This window comes from Ostrinia furnacalis, unplaced genomic scaffold, assembly GCF_004193835.3.
Source record: "Ostrinia furnacalis isolate ACB-3 unplaced genomic scaffold, ASM419383v2 OfSCF0216, whole genome shotgun sequence".
NCBI lineage: Eukaryota > Metazoa > Arthropoda > Insecta > Lepidoptera > Crambidae > Ostrinia > Ostrinia furnacalis.
This window is the reverse complement of record NW_021130455.1, coordinates 1,059,673-1,085,908: the sequence shown is the minus strand read 5'-3', so window position 1 is coordinate 1,085,908 and position 26,236 is coordinate 1,059,673. Positions and strand designations below refer to the sequence as shown.

The 26,236-nt window shown below is 41.3% G+C and overlaps 1 protein-coding gene across 6 annotated transcripts; it reads right to left on the bottom strand.

Annotated features, from left to right (window-relative positions):
* Positions 1-4,929: 4,929 nt before the first annotated feature.
* On the bottom strand, positions 4,930-25,824 carry Nup58 (nuclear pore complex protein Nup58). 6 transcript variants are annotated; one of them, XM_028310245.1, is made up of 15 exons: positions 25,606-25,823; positions 24,982-25,319; positions 24,397-24,531; positions 23,851-23,991; positions 23,022-23,072; positions 22,757-22,825; positions 21,291-21,421; positions 20,206-20,356; positions 18,633-18,776; positions 17,420-17,496; positions 15,563-15,644; positions 12,888-13,007; positions 11,713-11,796; positions 6,052-6,182; positions 4,930-5,825 (listed from the first exon to the last, which is right to left on the bottom strand). In XM_028310245.1, the coding sequence occupies exons 1-14, from the start codon at positions 25,686-25,688 to the stop codon at positions 6,064-6,066; spliced, it is 1,725 nt and encodes a 574-aa protein (XP_028166046.1). In that variant the 5' UTR covers positions 25,689-25,823; the 3' UTR covers positions 4,930-5,825; positions 6,052-6,063. The 6 variants fall into 6 exon arrangements, with proteins under 6 accessions (XP_028166046.1, XP_028166024.1, XP_028166017.1 ...); XM_028310223.1 differs by lacking the exons at positions 11,713-11,796; positions 12,888-13,007 and adding exons at positions 9,458-9,541; positions 10,584-10,703 and having other exon boundaries at positions 4,930-6,182; positions 25,606-25,824; XM_028310216.1 differs by having other exon boundaries at positions 4,930-6,182.
* Positions 25,825-26,236: the final 412 nt, after the last annotated feature.

Sequence of the window (26,236 nt, the reverse complement as noted above, 5' to 3'; positions counted from 1 at the left end):
CTGGTTGGAACTTTGGTGGCAGTTTGGCCAGCAATCCTCTTTTGATATTGTTTATGGTTTTTTACTTTTATATAAATATTGTTTTTGGATTTTGAAGTTGCTTTTTTACTGTCTTTTGTGCGGTCTAGTTTTATGTCTTGAGCAAATATACTGTTTTGGCCCTGTTTGGAGTTTTTCCTTGAATAGCTTCTTGCATAAAATATACTCACCACCAGCAGGCCTATGTCAGAAATATACGGTCCACTCCATCGCCCATTAATTTACTGTAGCAGCAAACGCAATTGGAAATGTCCTTCTACCGATGTTCACTTTCCCTCGCGTACATTATCAAAGTCATTTTTTGAGAGGTGGGCCAGTTGGTATTAGTGGTACTGCAAATAAACCAGGTTGGATGCAAGAAGATGATTTTCTCGTGTTCCTACAACATTTCCAAAGACACACAAATAGTTCCTCGAATAACAAAGTGCTTTTACTACTGGACAACCATTCATCACAAGGATTGCTACAGGTCATTAGTCTGATCGGTGTGGAGGGCCACATTTTGCAAGAAAATGCCGACATGTAGACGCTGAATGTAGTTATTGCAAGAAAGGACACTTGAAGAGATCGTGTTAAAATTGAAGATACAAAAAATATTAATGCAGTAGAGGAACAAGAAAAATATCAGGTACTTAAAGTGAACAAATCACTGTAAAGTGTACAATGCTGACTAAATACCAGAGGTAATGATTCCATGGTACAGAAGTTTGCCAGATCATCAAGTGGTGACTTAGATTGCGTGCCAAATCCCTCTATTTTGAGGACAGTGATGGAAATTGAAATAAATTGCTGTTTTTTAATTTATTTGTGCTCCTTGATTCAGGCTCAGTAAAATCAATTGTTTTATACATTCAATATTATTAGAACGGGCGTCTTTAGGGAAAAGGCATAAAAAATCATCAACAACTCCCACATAATGAACGTATTACGACACAACAAACAAATGAGACACGAAAACAAATGATCGATAAAAAAACGCATTAAATGGAATCAATTGTCAAAAAATACGAGGACGACCTTTTTGGTCGCCACAATGTTAACCTCAACAGGAATGAAAGAGTATAAAACAAAATAATGGTCAGAGCAACAGATTTTCTGTCCGAAATTATCTTTAAGCCCTCGAATTTCAAACGAGATTATATTTTATGGACACACGAAACGCAGAAACCACACAACGGGATATTTGAACTTGAATGAAGTTCGACCAAAGTAAATACTTGACTGATGATGAATTTATCACCTTATTTTACAGTCAATCGTCAAATAGTTCGTGACACCCAAAGTAGACCATAAGTACGCAACACGTCTTTGTTACAATTGGAATAGAACCCCCGTGACTTTTTTTTTGCTTTCGTTTAAAATCACCCCCATCCCTCAAGCCTTTCCCCAACCCCTGCTGTACAAAATTTTTGTGTGTTTCGTCTTTTTGTGTTGTCTTGTCGTGATTGTGATTTGTGATGTCTTTTTTGTTTTAGGTCGATAAGTTTGCTTAGTCTTGTAGTTAAATTATTTTATTTTATTTGATTCTATCACTGTGTAAAAGCTGCACGTGACATTGGCGGAACAGTGGCGAAAAAGCACAAGTTCATCGCCATCAATAAAAGAAGAAGAAGAAGAGTAATTATTGCCATACAATATCGATCAAGTGATGACGACACAAAGGTAGTAAGTTACTCGCCGAAATGCAAACACAACAACTCTTGCGACCACTATATCAACCACAATTATTTTTTAAATCAACCACATTCGTATCTGTATTTTAAAAGGTACTACAACTTCAAGCATAGACAACAGTTTTCAACCCAAAAATTACGAGACGGACAAAAAAACAACAGAAAAAAATAAGTAACACCACAGAAGAACTAGTGCGAAACGTACAGGGACTTCTAAAATAAAACAGCACAGACATAACCTTAAACTGTCAAAAGAAGTACACAAACACAAATAAAAACATATTCCTTAATAAATATATAAATTATAATCATCATACAATTTAATGTTATGTCTGGCATTCGAATTGCTATAAAAATAATTTTATTCATTACAATTTTGTTAACCTAATTCAATTATAACAATAATTACAACGATCAAGTAGGAAAATATTATTATACACATTCCGACGTTGGAAATTCATACACAATCTGCGAAGCATTGTTATAACAAGATCAACAATCTTTTAAAGATTAATTCTAAAGGTATAATCATTTCTACTGCAGTCATGAAACTCATGTAAGTTTTGGCTAGGCGCAGACCACCGACTTTTAGTTGGCCGATAGTTGGGCCCGATTTTAATTTGTATGAAGAATCAGCCGATTGCAAATCGGTTTAATGTGCGCACTTCCATACATGCCCTTGCCCATACTGATTAACTGCTCAACTAAACCATCGGCCGACAAAAAGTTTGCAGTCTGCGTCTAGTAGGGTACAAAATTTTGCTAGAAAAAAACCTAATCTAAAGGTCCTGGCCCTGATAAAAAGTAACCAGTCTTATCTTAGTAACTTTTTAGGTGAACAGATTGGATAAGGTACAACTTATTTATGTTTTTAACAAGTTTTAAATACAAGTATTTACATAAATGCATTTACTCTTATCAAGTTGGCTTTTCAAAAGCTCCAATGTAATTTTTTAACATTATTCCTACCACTGCTTCTGGAAATTATGAAGACCAGTAAGTAAACATAGTAGCTATAAGGGCTCCTTTAAATAAAACGTTGCAAGACATTTGTGCGCTTGCAAGACCGCTAACTGGAGATTCCGTGGAGGGTAATTAAACGGAAAGCATGGTCGATCTGTGGGCGTAGTGCGAGTTTACATCAAACATCTTTACTAGTGACTGCGTAAAAAGTGTCATTAAATGTATGAAGGATTGTACAGCGCCCCTAGCGGAAACTTTCAACAACTAAAATTTTAATACATATTTTTTAACGCGCTCACTAGTGACAACGTTTGATGTAAACTCATACTAAACCCTCCGATTTAATGCTTTTATTATTTAATAGACTTCAGTATGTAAATCACGTCATGTATGTTTATACTTCACTGCGACGAGTTCGGTCGCTTGGCGTCTCGTCTCAAATTGCTTGCATTGTTAGTGTGCGGTCTTACAAATGCACGACTGACGTCTCACTCAAAACATCGAATTTGAAAGCCCTTGAGGTCAGCGCACATAAAGGCGTGAAGCACGGGAAAGCGAACACGATCAGGGACGATATTTTTTTCGGCTAGTTCAGTGATTCGTCCCACAACAGGTTCGTCCCACTGGGACGAAACACTAAATTAAAAAAATATATATTTTTCGTTCTGATTTGTCCATTTAATTTATTCTTTAACATAATGAGTTCTGTATTGTTAACAAATTCATGTTTTCTTTTTTATTTCATTTCTGACGGTACTCAATCTCATAATGTTAAAGAATAAATTAAATGGGACGAATCCAGAACGAAAAATATAATTATTTTTTTTTTAATTCAGTGTTTCGTCCTAGTGGGACGAACGTGTTGTAGGACGAATCACTGAACTAGCCTTTTTTCTAGTTCATATAAAATCAGTCGCATAGAAAACGGACGCCTCCCGGCACGATACGCGTCTAGCGCTTCGCGCTGGATCGGTATCGGATCGCTTTCCCACCCTTTACACCTCTATGTGCGCTGACTTTTGAAGTGTAGTTTTGATAACGTTTCAATAATAGCGTACATAAATAGCTATCTTCCAAGTATACACGGTAAATAGTGTAATGTCTGTTTTCCACTGCGCACGAACTAAGTGACGTGGCGTGGCATGGCGTCGCGGTGGCGAGCCTAGCGCCAGTATCATTGCTTAGATACTTAGTGAGCGGTCTTACAAATACGCAACTGACGTGATGCTCAAAACATCCATTTCAAAGCGCCAGCGTAGATTATTTTGATAATGTTTAAATGACTATTTTCCAAGTATACACGGTGCTGCGTAAAACGCGTAATGTCTGTGTTCCACTGCGCACGAATTAAGTGACGTGGCGTGGCATGGCGAGCCTAGCGCCAGTATCATTGCTTAGATACTAAGTGAGCGGTCTTACAAATACGCAACTGACGTGATGTTCAAAACATCCATTTGGAAGCGCCAGCGTAGATTATTTTGATAATGTTTAAATGACTATTTTCCAAGTATACACGGTGCTGTGTAAAACGCGTAATGTCTGTGTTCCACTGCGCACGATTTAAGTGGCGTGGCGTGGCTTCGCGGTGGCGAGCCTAGCGCCAGTGTCATTGCTTAGCAGGGAAGCGCTGGACGCAGGCCGCTACCAATCGATCAACATGGAAAGCATTGGGGGAGGCCTATGTTCAGCAGTGGACGTCCTATGGCTGAAATGATGATGATGATGATGATACACGGTGCTGTGTAAAACGCGTAATGTCTGTGTTCCACTGCGCACGAACTAAGTGACGTGGCGTGGCGTGGCGTCGCGGTGGCGAGCCTAGCGCCAGTATCATTGTTTAGATACTTAGTGAGCGATCTTACAAATACGCAACTGACATGATGTTCAAAACGTCCATTTGAAAGCGCCAGCGTAGATTATTTTGATAATGTTTAAATGACTATTTTCCAAGTATGCACGGTGCTGTGTAAAACGTGTAATGTCTGTGTTCCACTGCGCACGAGTTAAGTGACGTGGCGTGGCGTGGCATCGCGGTGGCGAGCCTAGCGCCAGTATCATTGCTTAGATACTTAGTGAGCGGTCTTACAAATACGCAACTGACATGATGCTCAAAACGTCCATTTGAAAGCGCCAGCGTAGATTATTTTGATAATGTTTAAATGGCTATTTTCCAAGTATACACGGTGCTGTGTAAAACGCGTAATGTCTGTGTTCCACTGCGCACAATTAAGTGACGTGGCGTGGCGTGGCGAGCCTAGCGCCAGTATCATTGCTTAGATACTTAGTGAGCGGTCTTACAAATACGCAACTGACGTGATGTTCAAAACGTCCATTTGGAAGCGCCAGCGTAGATTATTTTGATAATGTTTAAATGACTATTTTCCAAGTATACACGGTGCTGTGTAAAACGTGTAATGTTTGTGTTCCACTGCGCACGAGTTAAGTGACGTGGCGTGGCGTGGCGTCGCGGTGGCGAGCCTAGCACCAGTATCATTGCTTAGATACTTAGTGAGCGGTCTTACAAATACGCAACTGACATGATGCTCAAAACATCAATTTGAAAGCGCCAGCGTAGATTATTTTGATAATGTTTAAATTACTATCTTCCAAGTATGCACGGTGCTGTGTAAAACGCGTAATGTCTGTGTTCCACTGCGCACGATTTAAGTGACGTGGCGTGGCATGGCGTCGCGGTGGCGAGCCTAGCGCCAGTATCATTGCTTAGATACTTAGTGAGCGGTCTTACAAATACGCAACTGACGTGATGTTCAAAACATCCATTTGGAAGCGCCAGCGTAGATTATTTTGATAATGTTTAAATGGCTATTTTCCAAGTATACACGGTGCTGTGTAAAACGCGTAATGTCTGTGTTCCACTGCGCACGATTTAAGTGACGTGGCGTGGCATGGCGTCGCGGTGGCGAGCCTAGCGCCAGTATCATTGCTTAGATACTTAGTGAGCGGTCTTACAAATACGCAACAGACGTGATGTTCCAAACGTCCATTTGGAAGCGCCAGCGTAGATTATTTTGATAATGTTTAAATGACTATTTTCCAAGTATACACGGTGCTGTGTAAAACGCGTAATGTCTGTGTTCCACTGCGCACGAGTTAAGTGACGTGGCGTGGCGTGGCGTCGCGGTGGCGAGCCTAGCGCCAGTATCATTGCTTGGATAGTTAGTACTTGGCGGTCTTGCTAACACAATTGACGTTCTGCGTCTTTTTTAAAGAGTCCATAAAGCGTAGATTTGATGTTTAAATGACAGCTTACACAAATATCCCAATAATACACGGTGCTGTGTAAAACGTGTAATGTCTGTGTTCCACTGCGCACGAGTTAAGTGACGTGGCGTGGCGTGGCATCGCGGTGGCGAGCCTAGCGCCAGTATCATTGCTTGGTTCGCTTGCCCGGCGGCTTCTGTAGCTGGAAGCCGCCGGCTGCTGGCACCAGTGAGGAGTTCAGAGACGTGCCGAGAGCTGACTGCGGCGTCGGTTGCCAGCCGGGACCTGGGTAATAAGAAATCATTGCAACAATACACGAATAAAACACTTGATGGAATCTAAATATTGTAATAACAATTATTTAATTTAACGCACAAATAATTACAGTAAACATATTCATCAATAGGTAATCAGCAGGTCATAATGCAGTCTCTAATTCGTATTAAAGGATAACTGTGCCATGATGAGTACGAATGACTCGTGATCGTATAGAATTCGTTTTCACAGCGGCGGCGCTGTTTTTTCATTAATACAAAAAAGAAACGATTACCATACAATAAGAGGAACGATATTTGATCGTGCTCAGCTGAGCATGAGCAGACCAGCTGGTATAGGATGCGCGCCATTTTAGTCGATAAAACGTATCGACAAGACGATATAATGGCGGGCTTATTCGTTAACGCCAATGAGGATCATTTCGATTTTTAGCTGTGAATGCAGATTTATAGGTCTAAGAAATCCTTAATATACAGTCCAAAAATTTTTGTTCTACGACAAAAATTGACGAAGTTATGGCCAAATTACTAAAAAAGTTCACTGACCGCCCGGCGCGGGACCGATGACGTCACTATATCCGATCCGAACGCTGCTGGCGTACTGCGTGGATAGAAAATATTTTTTTCTAGCCAAACTATCAGTTTTAGAGAAAAACTTGTTATGACATTTATTCATCAGAATAAAGTAAGCTATCGTAAGGTAATTTTTTAAAATAGATATTGTGAAAAATATCGCAAAAAATCCATACGCTCATACGATTCAATGGAACGCGGCGCGGAGACGCGATAGGGTCTCCGCGGTGGTATATTTGGGGATTTATTCAAATAAAGTGTTCATAAGTGTTGTTAGAGTCATATCTTCGTCCAAGTAAAATATAAAAATGTATAAATATTACACATACAAGCTTTGCTTTTTGCGCGCAAGTTTTGTAAGAAATTGCAACAAAATATTGCGCTATTTTTTTATTGCGCTGATTCTGCTCCATACTGATGTCTGGAGCCTTTAATGGATGGTATTGTTTGTTTACATTATACAATGTCACTATTTTGTTGCAATTTCTTACAAAACTTGCGCGCAAAAAGCAAATCTAGTATGTAAAATCATCAAACTTCTAATGCTCGTCACTCAGTTCAGACTGAGTTTAGAGGTATACATGTCATAGTAAGTTTGCTTTATTACACTATTTTGTAATCAAAAAACTAGGTTTGATCGATGGCCGCGCGAAAAAAAAAGACGCCAATTTCCGGCATTGTCTTTTTGTCGAAGGAAGCGCGGGGTGCGGGGAGTTTGATCCGAGCAATCCGAGCGTCATTATTGTAGTATGGATAAATTAAGCGTGTACCGATAAACTCAAATATTAGCGGAAGAATGGTGGGACGCGTCTTTCTGGATAATCTACTAGCGTCCTGTGTCTTGCTGGTTTAAGACCTTTATGAGGCCGTCGGTCCACCTTGTGGCCCCACAAGGTGGACGTCCACACGTCTCACGGTGCCCTTTCCCGTACGTGGCCTTCACTCCAAAACTTTGCTGCCTATCGGCCGATTTAATGGGAACCCAGACACTCGCCCGGTTGAATTTTGCAATATCCTGTTGTAACTAAGCTTTAAGTTTATTAAGGTACCTGCATGCCAAATTTCAAGCGTCTAACTTAAGCGGTTTAGATTTTTCATACAAAAGGATTTTCCCGCTAATTCCCGTTCCCGTGGGAATTTCGGGAATTCCTTTCTTAGTGCACCTCTACGGTACCCAAGCTACGTCCCTTCCAAATTTCAAGTGCCTACGTTTAGCCGTTTAGGCTGTGCGTTGATATGTCACTTAGTCTGCGCACTCACCCGGCTGCGGGTCGAAGGCCGCGGCGGGCTCCTTGAGGATGTACTTGCGCAGGTTGAGGTACTGCAGCTTCTGCGCCTCGACCTGCAGCCGCTAGCGACTTGTGCATTCGTTCGTTCGTTTCAGCCGAAAGAAGTCCACTGCTGGACAAAGGCCTCCCCCAAGGATTTCCACGAAGACCGATCCTGCGCCGCTCGCATCCAGGCACCTCCCACGACCTACACCAGATCGTCGATCCACCTAGTGGGAGGCCTGCCCACGCTACGTCTTCCGGCTCGTGGTCGCTACTCAAAAACTTTCCTGCCCCAGCGGCCATCAGCTCTACGAGCTATGTGCCCCGCCCACTGCCACTTGATTTTAGCGATTCTGCGGGCTATGTCAGTCACTCTGGTTCTCCTACGAATCTCCTCATTTCTGATTCGATCACGTAGGGAAACTCCGAGTCCGAGCATAGCACCCTCCATCGCCCTTTGGGTGACCTTGAGCCTTCTTATGAGACATATAAAAGTCTCATGTAATTAATGGACGCCCCCTTTCGAACCCTGGTTGATGGTGACACTCACCCGGCTGCGGGTCGAAGGCCGCGGCGGGCTCCTTGAGGATGTACTTGCGCAGGTTGAGGTACTGCAGCTGCTGCGCCTTCACCTGCAGCCGCCTTGCTAGCGCCACTAGCGACTCGTGCATTATGATAATTATCATTGATAACGGCCGCCCGCGACTTCGTACGCGTGGATCCCGTTTAACCCCTTCATCTATCTTACGCGGTTTAGATTTTTTCATACAAAAGTTTTTTCCCGCTAACTCCCATTCCCGTGGGAATTTTGCAATATCCTGTTGTAACTAAGCTATAAGTTTACTAAGGTACCTGCATGCCAAATTTCAAGCGTCTAACTTAAGCGGTTTAGATTTTTCATACAAAAGGATTTTCCCGCTAGTTCCCATTCCCGTGGGAATTTCGGGAATTCCTTTCTTAGTGCACCTCTACGGTACCCAAGCTACGGCCCTTCCAAATTTCAAGTGCCTACGTTTAGCCGTTTAGGCTGTGCGTTGATATGTCANATGATAAAGGATAACTGTGCCATGAATACGAATGACTTGTGATCGTATAGAATTCGTTTTCCTTAAACAACCACAGCGGCGGCGCTGTTTTTTCATTAATACAAAAAATAAACGATTACCATACGATAAGAGGAACGATATTTGTTCGTGCTCAGCTGAGCATGATCAGACCAGCTGGTATAAGATGCGCGCCATTTTAGTCGATGAAATGTATCGACAAGACGATATAATGGCGGGCTTATTCCACTATTCCCCGTTGACAGGGATTGTCAACGGGGAATAGTGGAATAAGCCTAATGGCGCGCTTTAAACTTTTAAGTTAGCAATTTTGACAGTAGACTGACACCAACAATTTCAAAGATTCTTTATTTTATTAAAAGTAGGCAATTGCTTACCACTGGCGTCAGCAGCAGGGAAGGGAGACACAGCACTGCCCAAGTACGTGAACGGAGTTGGTCCAGCCAACTGCGATATGTTTCCTGTACAAAAATTACGTTTACTACATGAGAATTTGTACAAACATAGTCCTTCAAAATATGTTAACATTTCAGTAAATAATGATATATTTTTATGACTAAACTGGCGTTAGATAATGCCGGCACCACATTGAATAGGCTAGATGACAAAATTTCAATTATTTGTCCGTCAGACAGATAATTAAAAAATATTAGACTCATATTTTTTATTTTAATAATCTTTCATAATTAAATAATAACGTTGCTACATCGAATTGAAATGGCGCGCTCGAGTAGATTCTTTACTCAAAAGTGACGCCACGCGACATTTCAACTCAATATTATTATTCGATTATGAAAAAAAAAAAAAATGTCTCCAATTTTTTTTTATTATCTGTCTGACGGACTAAATAGAATTTCGATTTTATTACCCAGTCATCATCCCTATTTTAGTCTTGGATTCAATACACCAATGTGTACATCGGTCCTTGGCTTTACTTTTATGTCCAAAAAACGTTGGTGTATTAGATGCAAGACATAACTTGGAGTCAATATACCCAATGTATGGCGCCAGCATAGGGTAACACATAAAACGCTAAGTAATTCAGATGATAGGTTATTTATGTTTCATCATCAGCCATAGGCCATAGGACATTCGCTGCTGAACATAAGCTTCCCACCAATGTTTTCCATAATGACCGGTTGGCAGCGGCTTACATTCAGCGCCTTGGCTTAGGCGCAGACCACCGACTTTTAGTTGTTGCTTAAGCCTGGTCCGTGAGCACGTAGAATTTTGTCCAATGACCCCAAGCTACCCATCCTTATCGCTCGCGCGTAATGATATTGCTGTCGCGACTGTGCGACGCGCGCCCGCAGTGAGTGTGCGAGAGCGTTCTACGTGCTCACGGACCAGGCTTTAGTTGGGTCCGTTTCTAATTTGTATGAAGAATCGGCCGATACCAATGTGCCCACTTCCACACGTTATGTCCATTCTAATTAACAGCCCGACCCAACTATCGACCGACAGAATCTGCGGCTACCTTCCTGCTAAAATATGTTTAATTACCTAGAGCCACCCTAGGATCTGACAACACGGCACTGCCAAAGCTGACATCTGACATCCCGGTCTTGGACTTCTTCCTGGAACCATCTGCATCCTTCAGGATCTGGTCTAGACTGTTGTTTGCTGTAAACAAAACCAACGTTAATAATGAAGTCAGGTGTGCTGGAATGAAGGGCGAATAGGGTTTGAAAATGGTAGTGTTTATCATTGACTTGATGAATTGGAACTTAATAAATTAGCTAAATATATGAACAACAGTTCAAGGATTTCCACAACGACCGGTTCTAAGCTGCCCTTATCCAGGTAGGTGTTTCACATTTTGGTCGCTACTCGAGAACTTTTTGCTCCGGTTGGTATAGATCGTTTCATCCACGAAGTCGTGCCCCACCAAATGGCAATGCCAGATTTTGTATGGAAGGTGGCGTCTTTTCTTTTTNATCTACAGCACTGGACAAACTACGGTATGACGTTCGTAAATATTCATTCGGGGGAAACCTGAAACGCCATCTATCAACATGGGTAAAATGAGGTCCACGGGAACGAAGTCGCGGGCGGCCGCTAGTTTATAATAGGTAGCTTTCCCTCCGCAACCTTATTGGTATTCTGTTAAACATTTCATGTAAAATTTGTCCAATTATAACTCTATTTACATCTGCATCTGTAAGCAAGGATTCATGTTCTCCAGCCCAGATGCCGAGTAAACAGAATCGTCTTTCAGTGACGTGCAGCTGCCCCTATATTTCACCCACTGACCTAATTTTTTATTATTTATTTGTTTCAGTGTGCTCTTCTAAAGAGTGAAGACGATTGTATGTANGATTTGGATAATTCAAAAAGATATATCTTTCTTATGTCTTAAAGATTAACGTAGATACTAGTTTTATTGAATTTTCTACAACAGTACTGATCCTCATTGGAGCTTATAATGTTAAAAATAAAATCCTAATATAACGGGGAATAGTGAACAAAAAGTTCACTAATCCCCGTTGACGGGGATTGTCAATGGGGAATAGTGGAATAAGCCTAATGGCGCGGCTAGCACTTTTAACTTTTAAGTTAGCAATTTTGACAGTTGACTGACACCAACAATTTCAAAGATTCTTTATTTTATTAAAAGTAGGCAATTGCTTACCACTGGCGTCAGCAGCAGGGAAAGGAGACACAGCACTGCCCAAGTATGTGAACGGAGTTGGTCCAGCCAACTGCGATATGTTTCCTGTACAAAAATTACGTTTACTACATGAGAATTTGTACAAACATATTCCTTCAAAATATGTTAACATTTCAGTAAATAATGATATATTTTTACGACTAAACTGGCGTTAGATAATGCCGGCGCTACATTGAATTGGCTCTAAGTTAGTTTTGGATTCAATACATCAATGTGTACATCGGTCCTTGGCTTTACGTTTATGTGCAAAAACCGTTGTTGGTGTATTAGATGCAAGACTTTGAGTCAATATACCCAATGTTTGGCGCCAGCATAGGGTAACACATAATACGTTAAGTAATTCTATGATAGGTTATTTATGTTTCATCATCATTATTTCAGCCATAGGCCATTCACTGCTGAACATAAGCTTCCCACCAATGTTTTCCATAATGACCGGTTGGCAGCGGCATACTTCAGCGCTTTAGCCTAGGCGCAGACCACCGAATTTTAGTTGTCGTTAGTTCGGCACGATTCTAAAGTCTGTTCGCCGAGAGTTGATAAATATTATGAAATGTCTTGCAATAGCGACTGTCGCTTAATTATCGCATTCTGTATTATGGCGGGCGTCGTTTGTCACAACGCGCACTGAGTACCATGGTACGAGCCACGCAGCTGCCTAGCTGTCGTCATGTGTCAATAATAGATTTATTTTACATAAGACCGAAATGAATGGTATGACAGTGGGTAGGGCTTTGCCCAACATTGGGATACACTATAAGCCACTTGATAATAATGAAATACTTTTTATCCAACACATGGACGCCACGTGTTTGATCCGTATCCCCACGTATGCCCTAACCGGAATAATTCCCGTAAATTTAAAAGAGATAATAATGATAATGTACCAACTTTTTCATTATATCGACAAAAATAATTAGCGGGCCGCAATTTATAATGAGTTTAGAACCTCTGATATTTAAAATTTTTTATCAACTCTCGGCGAACAGACTTTAATTTGTATGAAGAATCGGCCGATACCAATGTGTCCACTTCCACACGTTATGTCCATTCTAATTAACAGCCCGACCCAACTATCGGCCGACAGAATCTGCGGCTACCTTCCTGCTAAAATATGTTTTAACTTGTTTAATTACCTAGAGCCACCCTAGGATCTGACAACACGGCACTGCCGAAGCTGACATCTGACATCCCGGTTTTAGACTTCTTCCTGGAACCATCTGCATCCTTCAGGATCTGGTCCAGACTGTTGTTAGCTGCAAACAAAACCAACGTTACTAATGAAGTCAGAAAGGTGTGCTGGAATGAAGGGCGAAAAGGGTTTGAAAATGGTAGTGTTTATCATTGACTTGATGAATTGGAACTTAATAAATTAGCTAAATATATGAACAACAGTTCAAGGATATCCACAACGACCGGTTCTAAGCTGCCCTTATCCAGGTAGGTGTTTCCCATTTTGGTCGCTACTCGGGAACTTTTTGCTCTAACGTCCATCAGTGCGAGCTAGGTTGAGGCCAATAACCAAGTGATTTAAACATTAGGGCCTGCGCTAAAACTGACAAGCGCGCCCGTACGTGTACTACGTGTCTTTGTATAGAAAAATAGTATGAACAGGTCAGTGAGGCGCGGACGCCTGTGACGGGTTTGAGCGGATGTCTACCGCGGAGCGCAATCCCGCGTTAGGACGACCGAAGCGGGCATTCTCTATGCACCTGCGTAAGTTTTCGCATAGGTCCTCAAGTGCTTCCTACCCGTGGTCATCATCATCACAATTTCATTCAAATAACGTCCACTGCTGAACATAAGCCTCCTTCAATGATATCTATATTGACCGGTTGGTATAGATCGTTTCATCCACGAAGACGTGCCCCACCAAATTTTGTCGAGGGAAGCGTGGGGTGCGGGGAGTTTGATCCGAGCAATCCGAGCGTCATTATTGTAGTATGGATAATTAAGCGTGTACCGATAAACTCAAATATTAGCGGAAGAATGGTGGGATGCGTCTTCGTGGATGATCTATACTAGCGTCATGTGTCTTCCTGTTTTAAGACCTTTATGAGGCCGTCGGTCCACCTTGTGGCCACCCACAAGGCTGACGTCCACGCGTCTCACGGTGCCATTTCCCGTACGTGGCCTTCACTCCAGATCCTTGCTGCCTATCGGCCGCTTTGAAGGAAACACACACTCACCCGGCTGCGGGTCGAAGGCCGCGGCGGGCTCCTTGAGGATGTACTTACGCAGAAACGCACGAGCGCGCCAATACGTATGCGGCGCGCACGCACACACTGACAAAATTTAGCGTGGATTAGCGGGGAGCCAGTCGTGGATGCGTCGAATTTTGTCAGTGTGTGCGTGCGCGCCGCATACGTATATTGGCGCGTTCACATACAAACCGCGCTCGGGCATTTCTATGAAGATGACCTACTCATTTGTATTTACTCTGGCCTTAGGGCTATATTTCACCGGGACACCATGGCGGCGCAACCAGTCGCCGCTACCAACAAAATGTATACAGTTCTATAGAGAATTACTCACCTGGTGTCCGTTTAGTTACGCAAAGCTGTATATACTATTATTACTTAGATTAGATTTTGACTTTGAATTGAACCTTTCTGCCCCATTGGCCGCTTTGACGGTAACACACTCACTCGGCTGCGGGTCGAAGGCCGCGGCGGGCTCCTTGAGGATGTACTTGCGCAGGTTGAGGTACTGCAGCTGCTGCGCCTCCACCTGCAGCCGCCCTGCTAGCGACTCGTGCATTCGTTCGTTCGTTTCAGCCGAAAGACGTCCACTGCTGGACAAAGGCCTCCCCCAAGGATTTCCACGAAGACCGATCCTGCGCCGGTCGCATCCAGGCACATCCCGCGACCTTCACCAGATCGTCGGTCCACCTAGTGGGAGGCCTGCCCACGCTACGTCTTCCGGCTCGTGGTCGCTACTCAAGAACTTTCCTGCCCCAGCGGCCATCAGCTCTACGAGCTATGTGCCCCGCCCACTGCCACTTGATTTTAGCGATTCTGCGGGCTATGTCAGTCACTCTGGTTCTCCTACGAATCTCCTCATTTCTGATTCGATCACGTAGGGAAACTCCGAGCATAGCACGCTCCATCGCCCTTTGGGTGACCTTGAGCCTTCTTATGAGACATATAAAAGTCTCATGTAATTAATGGACGCCCCCTTTCGAACCCTGGTTGATGGTGACACTCACCCGGCTGCGGGTCGAAGGCCGCGGCGGGCTCCTTGAGGATGTACTTGCGCAGGTTGAGGTACTGCAGCTTCTGCGCCTCCACCTGCAGCCGCCCTGCTAGCGCCACTAGCGACTCGTGCATTATCATGATAATTATCGTGATAATTATCATTGACTAGCCGCCGCCTGCGACTTCGTACGCGTGGATCACGTTTAACCCCTTCATCTATCTTACGCGGTTTAGATTTTTTCATACAAAAGTTTTTTCCCGCTAACTCCCATTCCCGTGGGAATTTTGCAATATCCTGTTGTAACTAAGCTTTAAGTTTACTAAGGTACCTGCATGCCAAATTTCAAGCGTCTAACTTAAGCGGTTTAGATTTTTCATACAAAAGGATTTTCCCGCTAGTTCCCATTCGCGTGGGAATTTCGGGAATTCCTTTCTTAGTGCACCTCTACGGTACCTAAGCTACGTCCCTTCCAAATTTCAAGTGCCTACGTTTAACTGTTTAGGGTGTGCGTTGATATGTCAATAAGTCAGTCGGTTTCTCCTTTTATATTTTAGATAACTATCCTTTCGAACCCTGGTTGATGGTGACAACGGGCCTTAGTCTGCGCACTCACCCGGCTGCGGGTCGAAGGCCGCGGCGGGCTCCTTGAGGATGTACTTGCGCAGGTTGAGGTACTGCAGCTTCTGCGCCTCCACCTGCGCGTGCACCGCCTGCAGCCGGCCTGCTAAAGCCACCAGCGACTCGTGCATGCGACGGATGCCGAGGGTAAGTTCTGCAAGATAATGGCGTATGTTATAGGCTTGATTTAAGCGCACTGTCCCCCTGTCATAATAAATTCCATTTAGTCCGTCAGAGAGATAATAAAAAAATATTGGACGCGTATTTTTTAATTCTTTTCATAATCAAATAATTACAGTAGTTGGTATAATGAGTTGAAATGTAGCGTGACGTCAAGCGCCATTTCAATTCGGTGTAGCACTGTTATTTAATTATGAAAAAATACGCGTCCAATATTACCTTATTATCTGTCTGACGGAGAAAATTTAATTGATTAATTAAATTATTTTAATTGAATTAATCAATTCAATTTTCTCCGTTATATAAAAATGATTTTGTCATCTAGCCTATCGACGAATGCATGCACACCGCATGACAACAAGTAGGACGCAACGTGCCGCTCTGTGGACAACGTTTTGATTGTTTTTACGCAAGAAACAAGCAGCGTGCGCTCTGTTGGGACAAATAAAAAATGACTGCGCTGCACTAACGTCGCGGCTACGTAACCTCTTCCCACGCCCCTGTGTACACCGATGATACCAAAACGACAACAGTAACATCTATGCTGCACTATCGCAGCGTTCTTATCTGCAGCGTAGGCGCCGCAGCAATGCGTATACGTTGATCAAACGCCTACGCGTGACAAGTGCTAATATAAAGGGAAAATAATTATATTGCTGTTGCGGGATTCCGTGGAGGGTAGTTGAACGGGAAGCATGGTCGATCTGTTTTAATGGTTCAATTTATTATTTAATGGACTTTAGTGTACAAATTTGGTGTTATTTTGTGTTCTAAAGTGCAGTAAAGTGATAAATTATAAAAAACATTGAAACACTTCGAATTTGAGCGCGCATCGAGTGTCGAGTGGGTTGTCGTATGAACAACCTGCTTTGGACCCGGTGGTGTCTTGAAACCTGCTTACGGGCATATTTAACTCCACGGAATCCATGAAAAATCAATAGAACTGAAACACCCACGTTCTGTTGATAAATTATATCAATTTGTCACTCGACATTGGCAGAAATAAACCTCCCCGAGAGGTTTGGTTGCCACTAAATAAAAAAATAAAAAAATTGCTGTTGCACTCACACAAACAGCGTACTTTTGTGCGAGCGCAATTTATTTATCTAACAAGAGAAAAGACAATAATGTACGACTATATTAAACAGTGTGCGTACCTTGTTCAGTCAGCAGTTTAGGCGAGGACTGCATCTGTTTGTCGGCCACCTCCATCTGGCGGCGGAATGTGATCAGCTGCTGCTCCAGCTCCGATATCAGTTCCTTTACGTACGCTGGTGGGGCCGAACGTTCTAGTTCCAGTCCTGAAAAAATATTTTGCTATAGTATACAACTGACACATTGATTTAGTTTTTTTTCTTGTCGTGTCGACAACAAACCTACACCATTTAGGTTGATTAAAGTTAAAGATATCCTTTCTATACATAGAAGTGGTGGAGTAAGTCCCACTAAATAACTGTTCATTGGAACAACAATTATGTACAGAAAACATGCATATTAACATGAAGAAATTGTATTATAGCAGGCCAACTGGGTCAGTGTCAGACTTGCCGAATTGGGATCCAAGAAATAAGGGTTCGAACTTCGAACCCCGTCGCACTGGATTATTTAATTGTGGTGAACCCACTTGTAACAGNTTGCGCAGGTTGAGGTACTGCAGCTTCTGCGCCTCGACCTGCGCGTGCACCGCCTGCAGCCGGCCTGCTAAAGCCACCAGCGACTCGTGCATGCGACGGATGCCGAGGGTCAGTTCTGCAAGAGAATGGCTTATATACTCAACATAAATCGCACCTTCCGCGACGCGAACTTTAAAGATTTTCTGTTGACACAATCATGGTGCCCCAACAATATTGGTGTTATTTGAAAGCCTAATAAATAAACTTGAAAAACACATTTAATTTTTTATAAACAATTAACAGGTACCATAAATGTGACTTGAAAAAAGGCCTCACTTGGGGCTCACCTCTGGGATCAATTAGACCATTTTTTGTGGTTATAAAACCTAATAATGATCTTACGTGTCCTTTTTAACTGATGGATAGCGATTAATCCCAATTTAACAGTTTTATAGCCATAAAAGTTGGCTCAAGCGTAACAACCTATTTCTTGAAGAAGTGACTGGATCCTTCTAACAATACATTTTTGGGATAAAAACCTTTTCTTTAATGAAATGAAGTTTAGAACTAGGCTTCGGCTTTCGTTTGAGAAGTGCTTGTTACGGGAGGTGCGATTTATTTGATGCCGAGTGTATTTATAGGCTCGATTTACTCTAGCTAGGGACCTACACTAACACTCGCGCGGGCGCCCACCCAAGAAATAAATAATATGAGCAGCAGAAAAATAAACCTCGATCTTTTTCAGGACCAGTGACGTAATTCATGTATTTTGAAACAGTCAAAATGTCGTTGACGTTTAGAAGTCGTCCTATTGAAAGAGTCCTAAATCTAAATTGACGTGTTACTTTAACAGAACGATTACTCGATAGGACCGCAACTTATGCATAGAAACGAAACAAAATCGGGGGATTAACAAATAAATACGAAAGTAACTCCAGCGATCAAATCGCTTGCATGTCGTTGAAGTTTTGTTACGTGAATTAGGCCACAGCTCATAGGCTAAGTTTACTCTTACGCAGACCGGAAGGGTCTGACTGCGCTGCGCATACGTTCATCAAACGCCTCGCTTGAATAATGGTACCTAGTGTGAAAATACTGCGACAATTTATTTATGCAAGGATAATAAAGACGGGTATTTTTTTTTTAATTAAGATGTAAACACAGGTGTGCTGTTAATTTTTTTTAAATTGCTTACGGATCTTTTTTTATATATTTTTTTTATCCACAACAAGGAAGCTCTTAACATAGCTAGACTTTTAACTGTGTCCGTACCTTGTTCAGTCAGCAGTTTGGGCGACGACTGCATCTGCTTGTCGGCCACCTCCATCTGGCGGCGGAATGTTATCAGTTGCTGCTCCAGCTCCGATATCAGTTCCTTCACGTACGCTGGTGGGGCCGAACGTTCTAGTTCTAGACCTGGAAATAATATTTTGCTATAGTATACAACTGACAAGATAATTTAGTCCTTCTTCTTATCGTGTCGACAACAAACCTACACCTGTAGGCTTAAGATGCGCGCCGCGATAAGCGGTTATCACGCCATTTTATCGATTTTGCCCATACATTTTGACGTCGATAAAAGTTATCACGGCGCGCATCTTAGGCCTACTGATTTAGTTTGATTAAAGTTAAAGATATCCTCTCTATAAACAGGAGTTGCAGTGGTGGGAAAGAGAGGTGGGATAAGTCCCACTAACTGTTATATTGGAACAACAATTTTGTACGGAAAACATGCATATAAACTAGGAGAAATTGTATTATAGCAGCCCAACTGTGTCGGTGTCGGACTTCTTTGAGGTCCAAGAAATGCGGGTTCGTACGCTATCGCACTGGATTATTTAATTGTGGTGAACCCACTTGTAACAGAAGCATATTTAGCTTACCAAGAAGGGTTAACGGGACTTTTATCAGTCAGTGCCTAAGGTATATAGCGGCACGGGAAAGGTGACATCGACATTTCATCATCATCATCATCAACAGCCCTTTACAGTCCACTGCTGGACTATGAGCCTCCTCCACTATAGTGGAGGGTTTTGCCATAATCTCGACATTTATGACGTGATAAAGCATAAAAATCTGAAGCATATCTGAAGTCTCGCTGACGTTTCATCATCATCATCATTTCAGCCACAGGACGTCCACTGCTGAACATAGGCCTCCCCCAATGACTTCCACATCGCACGGTTGGTAGCGGCCTGCATCCAGCGCCTTCCTGCTACCTTTATCAGGTCGTCGGTCCGCCTTGTGGGTGGACGTCCCACGCTGCGTTTTCGGTACGCTGACGCTTGGCGTCTCAAAAACACACTGACTGAGTTATGTGTTCTAGCAGCTAGATAATAGTAATTAATTACTATTCACAAAAAATTAATAAAAAAATAACTTTTTGAAAAACAAGCTTTATTTCGAAAGCTTGTATCGCGCATGGATTTTATTCCTCTTTTTTTCTGTTTGCGCTACAAACTTTCGAAATAAAGCTTGTTTTTTTAAAAAGTTATTTTTTTATTTATTTTATTTTACACTTTTCAGTTGTATCTCAATCTCTGAGCCCTGGTCATCATTTAGCACCAAAGTGCTCGAGAAGTCGAATCCAACGAACCCAAACTCAATAAGTTTCCGCTGTTTCGTTTAGGAGTTCCTATGGCCACCTCCTGACTCCATCATCAGACCAGCTCAATGGTACCATAACATTGCATTGTCATCGTAATTACATAGGTATACCAAATTTCAGCTCAATCGGTTGAGGAGAACTGGTCTTAAATTCAGTTGCAAGATTTGTCCCACACATACTAACAAGTGAAGTCAATATAAAGCTTGTAATAATAATAAAAACAATCATTTTATTAACCTGGTTGTGCAGCTTCCCTCGCAGCACCCTCGGCGGCCGCTAGGGCTGCGGCGGCGGCGGAGCGGAGCCTCCGCGAGTGAGCCCGCGCTCTACTGACCTCTCCGCTTAAAGATAGAGCCAGCCTGAGAGTAGACTCTGCTTCGCGAGCCACCTGGAAACGACGCTTATTGTTAAGGGCGAGAATTATATGCATACTAGCTTTCCGCCCGCGGCTTCGCCCGCGTGGAATTTTGTCTGTCACAGAAGAACTTTATCGCGCGCGTCCCTGTTTCAAAAACCGGGATAAAAACTATCCTATGTTCTTTCCCGGGACTCAAACTATCTCTATGCCAAATTTCATCAAAATCGGTTGCGAGGTTTAAGCGGGAAAGCGTAACAGACAGACAGACAGACAGACAGACAGACAGACAGACAGACAGACAGAGTTACTTTCGCATTTATAATATTAGTTGGGATTTACAACTGTACAAATAATAATAAATAAATAAATATCCTTTGACATTATACACTACGCTTCTAGTCCCAAACTAAGCAAAACTTGTACTATGGGCACTAGACAACGGATAAAAACATACTTAAATACATACATATTATACATAGTAACACTCAGACCCATCACAGAAATTAAAATTCATCATTTCAATTTCTGCCCGACCGGGAAGAATCGAATCCGGGACCTCTCGGCATAGTAGTTCTTTCCGAACCACTACACCAAACGGCCGACTAAAAACTGTATGTTTCCCAAATATAAATAAACAGTCTTTATATTTAGGGCCCTACATCATCATGATGTGGATATTCCATAAAAAATATATGGTGATGATGATAGCATAAAAAGTAACTATTGACTAGTGATGTCCATATAACCTATCTATTTCATACAACAACATAATAACAGAGGAAATAATGTTATTTATGAATGTCTCTATAAAAAGGCAGAGTAATGCTCTGAACAGACTGACTGACTGAACTGACTGGAAGTTCTTGAAAAATAATAAATTAAATCCTATACATTGAAATAAATAATTAAAATAATTATAACTCAGTCAATAAAATAATTAATGAAGGGTAACAAGCTTAATTACCTTGTGCAATGGTTTGATGGAGACCCTCATGACATCTGAGCTTAAAGACTTCTGTTTCTTGACAAACTCCTTGAATGTGTCTATGGTGGTGGATATTTCATTTGGAAGCTTCTGCTGCTTTGGTGGTTCAGCTGCAAATATTACAAGTTAATTTAAAACCTGACGTTTATAAATTACTAGCTGACCCGGCGAACTTTGTTCCGCCTTAATGGCAATAAATAAGCAGACTTTTTTTTTTTAATTTCGAACGGAATAAAAAGTATCCTATGTCCTTCTCCTGGCTCTAAACTACCTCCCTGACAATTTTCAGCTAAATCGGTTCAGCCGTTCTTGAGTTATAAGTGGTGTAACTAACACGACTTTCTTTTATATATATAGATTTACTGAAAGTAGAAATATAACAGGTAAAATTCTACAGTTCTAGCACATATCTGAGTTAGTGCCTGAGGTATGGAAGCGGCACGGGAGGGTGTTTTTGTGACGTCAACGTCTTCTTCTTTTTTGATGATGGCAATACACGTCGAGGTCGACTTGATTTGTGCCATTTTCAAGTATTTATGTGATACGAGTTACAAAATGAGGTCAAGCAATGATATAATGAAGGATGATAGACGATACCCCTTCCCACCCTTTGAGTCTCAGTAAAGTTGTGGTACTTTACTGAGACCTCCTATGGACAACTTGAGAGAAGAAGAATCACGATGCACTGTTTTGCTTCACTCGCCCACACTCATGCACGTTCACGACAGCGTTGCCAGTTTTTTTTTTTTCGCCAAGTCGGGACTTTGGTACTTTTTGAGTGAAAATAGCGGGATTCTTGCGTCAGAAGCGGGACATAGTAAAAAAACGTATAATAATCAAAGGTTTTCAATCAAATATTTATCTTTTTATTTGACTTCAAATTACGTTTACGTGACAATAGATAGCAAAAGTAGCCATAGAAAATGTATTTTAACAAAAAAATAATATTTTAAATCAGATTTACTCTATCGTTAAATTCGTCTTTAGAATAAAAAAAGAAAAAAAAAATCGTAATTAAAAAAGTTTTATTCTTTAGAATAATATGGCGTTTCAAACAATAGTCTAGTGAAGTGAGTGTCTCTATCCGAAAAGCGGGACCGAGCCTGTCCCGCGCGGGACATTTAAATTTGATTTAAAAATCGGGACGTCCCGCCAAAATCGGGACGTCTGGCAACGCTGGTTCATGAACACTCAATGGTTAATAAGCCACCATTATTACACATTAATAGTCGCCCAAACACGTATTTGAGGAAATAAAACAAAACCGCTAACATGACGCTTCAGATTCCCGCCAAGAAGTCCTCCGTTATATGTCATACCTGCCGTGCCGCGCCGTACCTCAGGCATTGAGTCGGTTATGCGCCAGACCTGTAGTTTCTCTTTCGTTTACATCTATAAGTAATTCTATTATTTTAAAGATTTTAAAAGTAAAATAGTTTACTCACTTTTGACATCTGCTGCATTTCCCGTTCCAGTAGAGGGCGCTACGCCACCTAATCCAAGACTAGTGGAGCCTGCACAAATACAAATATTATTAAAAAAGCTGTTTCATTTCATTTAATATACAGAAAGTTGAAAAGATTACCAACTTTAGCCTAATTGCATTAAATGTGTAAATAAACATTAATTTTTAATGCCTGTCTAGAACAAAAATATTGAAAAAAAAATTTTTTTTGGAAGGCAGATTATTTAAAACCAATTAAAAATTACCTAATGTCGAAGGTTGTGTACCGGTCACAGTGGTTGTTCCTAATTTTGTACCTAAAAAGCCAATTGAAAGTAAATAAAACAGAATATAATTTTGTGCACAGAATACAAAATAAAATAAATGAACTAATAACATATTAGAAGCAAAACACTAGAAAATATATCAATGAAAAAAGATACATACTAATAAAACAATTATTAGAAAAGCATAGTACCTAGTAGTACAAAAACTAAGTCTTAGTATGGAATGGATAGACGATTTCTAAATACTGCAGTATTACGTACAAAACTTATCATTCAGAGTATCTCACCGCAAGATGGTGACATAGTTTTGTAACAGTTTCTTTTAGGGCTCTTAGTGGTATAACTGCACGGGTCACAAGCTATCGGACTCAGTTCAAAAGTAGGTTTCGGACTGGCTTCAAAGTGTGCTGATGGCAACATTTGGAAGGTCTGGGTGATGGGCACGAAGGGACTAACGTATGGAGAGCTTTGGTGAGGAAACATGGTTCTGGAAAGAATTGGAGTCTAGTTATAGGTATTTCAGGTTTTGTTTTGCAGCTGTCCCTTTTTTAGCACTGTATTAGACAAAAACAGTTAAGTATACCACAATTATATGAAGCCCAATATAAAAAATATTTTTGGTCTTAGCCATATAATTTATGGAACAATACTTAAAACATAATTCCAACTCAAGCATAATTATGTTATTTGATTAAACTGTGAGTGGCTGAAGTGCAATAATGAACCAATAAAAAATCAATTAACTCGATCAATTTCTGAATTCAGTTTATAACCTTCTTTAATAATACAGATCTTGGTCGGCACTCACCAAATAGACTGGACGATGTAGTGGCAGAGCTAGTGGCACCCCAAAGCCCTGTAGTAGCAGTTGTGCCTCCAAAACTAAAGCCACCTAGTCCACCGAGCCCAGTAGTGGCCGCTGTGGTGGTTGTCGCTCCGAAAGTTGGCACTGGATTAAAAATACCATTTATTAGTCAATAAAAACTGAATATTTTGTCAGTGTATAAATTATTGAGTGCTCTTTAATAGAAAATTCATAGAAAACTTTTTTTATTTTTATTTAAGAGAAAACATTATAAACAACCATAAAACTAGGAAATACAACAATAATCTTCTATCTTTGTAATTAGCTGTAGGTTGTTTACATAAAATTACCTTGTAGTTATAAAAATAATAAAATTTAAGAAGACAATCATACTCTGAATGAAGGTTTTAGTTCTGAAAGGAACTGCTAGGGTCGTTGTTCAATCCGTCATACATTTAATGTCGCTAGTGAAGACGTTTAATGTTAACTCATACTAAGCCCCCTGATGGGTACATTTTACAGTTAATTACAAACATAAAGATGTCTCACCAGCGGCTGTAGAAGTGCTGGCGCCTCCAAAATTAAGACCACCGGTGCCAAGCCCTGTGGCCCCAAACGCAGGAGTGCTTGTCGTGCCAAACGCTGGTGTGGTAGTGGCACCAAAGGCCGGTGTTGTAGTTGATCCTAAAACAATTTAATAAAATAATGTATAAATTTTCAATCCTAAAACAAAAATAAATTAAAACAAAGAGTCTCTTCTGCATTAGCTATGCAGTGCAAGTGTGATGGGAGTATGTATGACTAAATTCATTGTTATGATTAAGTTCTGGCATAGTTTTATTCATGAATAAATAAATAAATAAAATAATAATGAGTATTGCATAGTTATAGCAACAAGCAAACCAAGTTTATATGAAATTAATAGATAGTTATAGTAGTCTAGTAACTTTAAGCTAAACTACTGCAATGGAACAAACCATAATGTTAATGCAGACCCAGATAAAGAATAGTTAAACTCAGCACAAATGCAAGCATATTACAACAATTACATTGAAGTTAATGTTTTGATCATTATTCTTTAATATAATATGCATTGTGTGTGCTATATTATAACAAAGCAGAAATACTTCTTACCAAAGGTTGGAGCCGATGTTGCCCCAAATGTAGGTGCAGCGGAAGCAGCCCCAAAGGTTGGAGCGCCTCCGAAGGCAGGTGTAGCTCCAAAACTAGGCGTATTAGTCGCCCCAAAGGCCGGTGCAGTTGAAGTGGCGCCAAACGAAGTGTTAGCAGCGCCAAATGAGGTGTTAGCAGCGCCAAATGACGTGTTAGCCCCGCCAAATGACGTATTAGCGGCGCCAAACGCTGGTGTAGTGGTGGTGCCGAATGCAGGCGCTGAGGTCGCAGGCGTTGATCCAAAAAGACCAGTTGATGGCTGCGACGTCGCGGTTAAACCGAATCCGGGGGTTGCTGGTCTGTAGGAAAGAATTAATGGTTAAATTGGCCCTAAAACGTGCTATTTACACCCTTAAACGAAGTTTATAGGATGGAAAACTAGTAAAGAACTGTTGTTAAAACATAAAGGTTTGAGGTTATTTTTTTACAAGGACAGTATTTTTTTTATTTCTCAAAATAAGATTGTCTTTGAATGAGATCCATAGCGAATGCTAATTATAAAAGAGGTTTGTTTTGTACATTTAGCAACATTTCACTTAAAATCCTACAAAATTGTGAAAGAAATCACAGGTAGTTAGTACTTACTTAGCCGCGCCAAAACTGAAGCCTCCTCCTCCAAGCCCAGTTGTTGCTGGGGCACTTGAAGGTGTCCCAAAAGAGAAAGACATTGTTGTAATCAACTAGATATACGATCCTTTTTGCAGTATCATCAAATTGTTAAAAGAGGTCCAAAAAAACCAAAAAAGATCGGTTGACCAAGGAAGCCATAAAATTTGACAGCTAGCTAGCCAGCTGCCAAAGCCAATGTTGCCTGTTGACAATAAAAAAATGTGTTCCGTTCAGAAATTCTAGACGCAAATAACGGAATAACGTTATCAGTTATTGAAAACGCACATGTCAAAGTGACAAAATTCATTATTTTCTGATACCGAAAAAAGCTGAAAACATGAATCATCTTTGTAACGGAGGTAATTTGATGAATTCATGTAGAATTATGTTTAAAACGACTCCAGTAAATGTTGGCATACCTTGGAAGATGGTTCCATATCCGAAACGGGTGGATACTCTGAAACCGCCACCAGTGCTGCTTCCAGATGAACAATTCAACAGGCTCATCACAGGCAACATGCGCCCCGAATCGTCAATTACAAAAAGTACTGAAATTGTTAGTTGTACTTTTGTTTAATTTTGATTTTCGGGCAAACGAGGAACATTA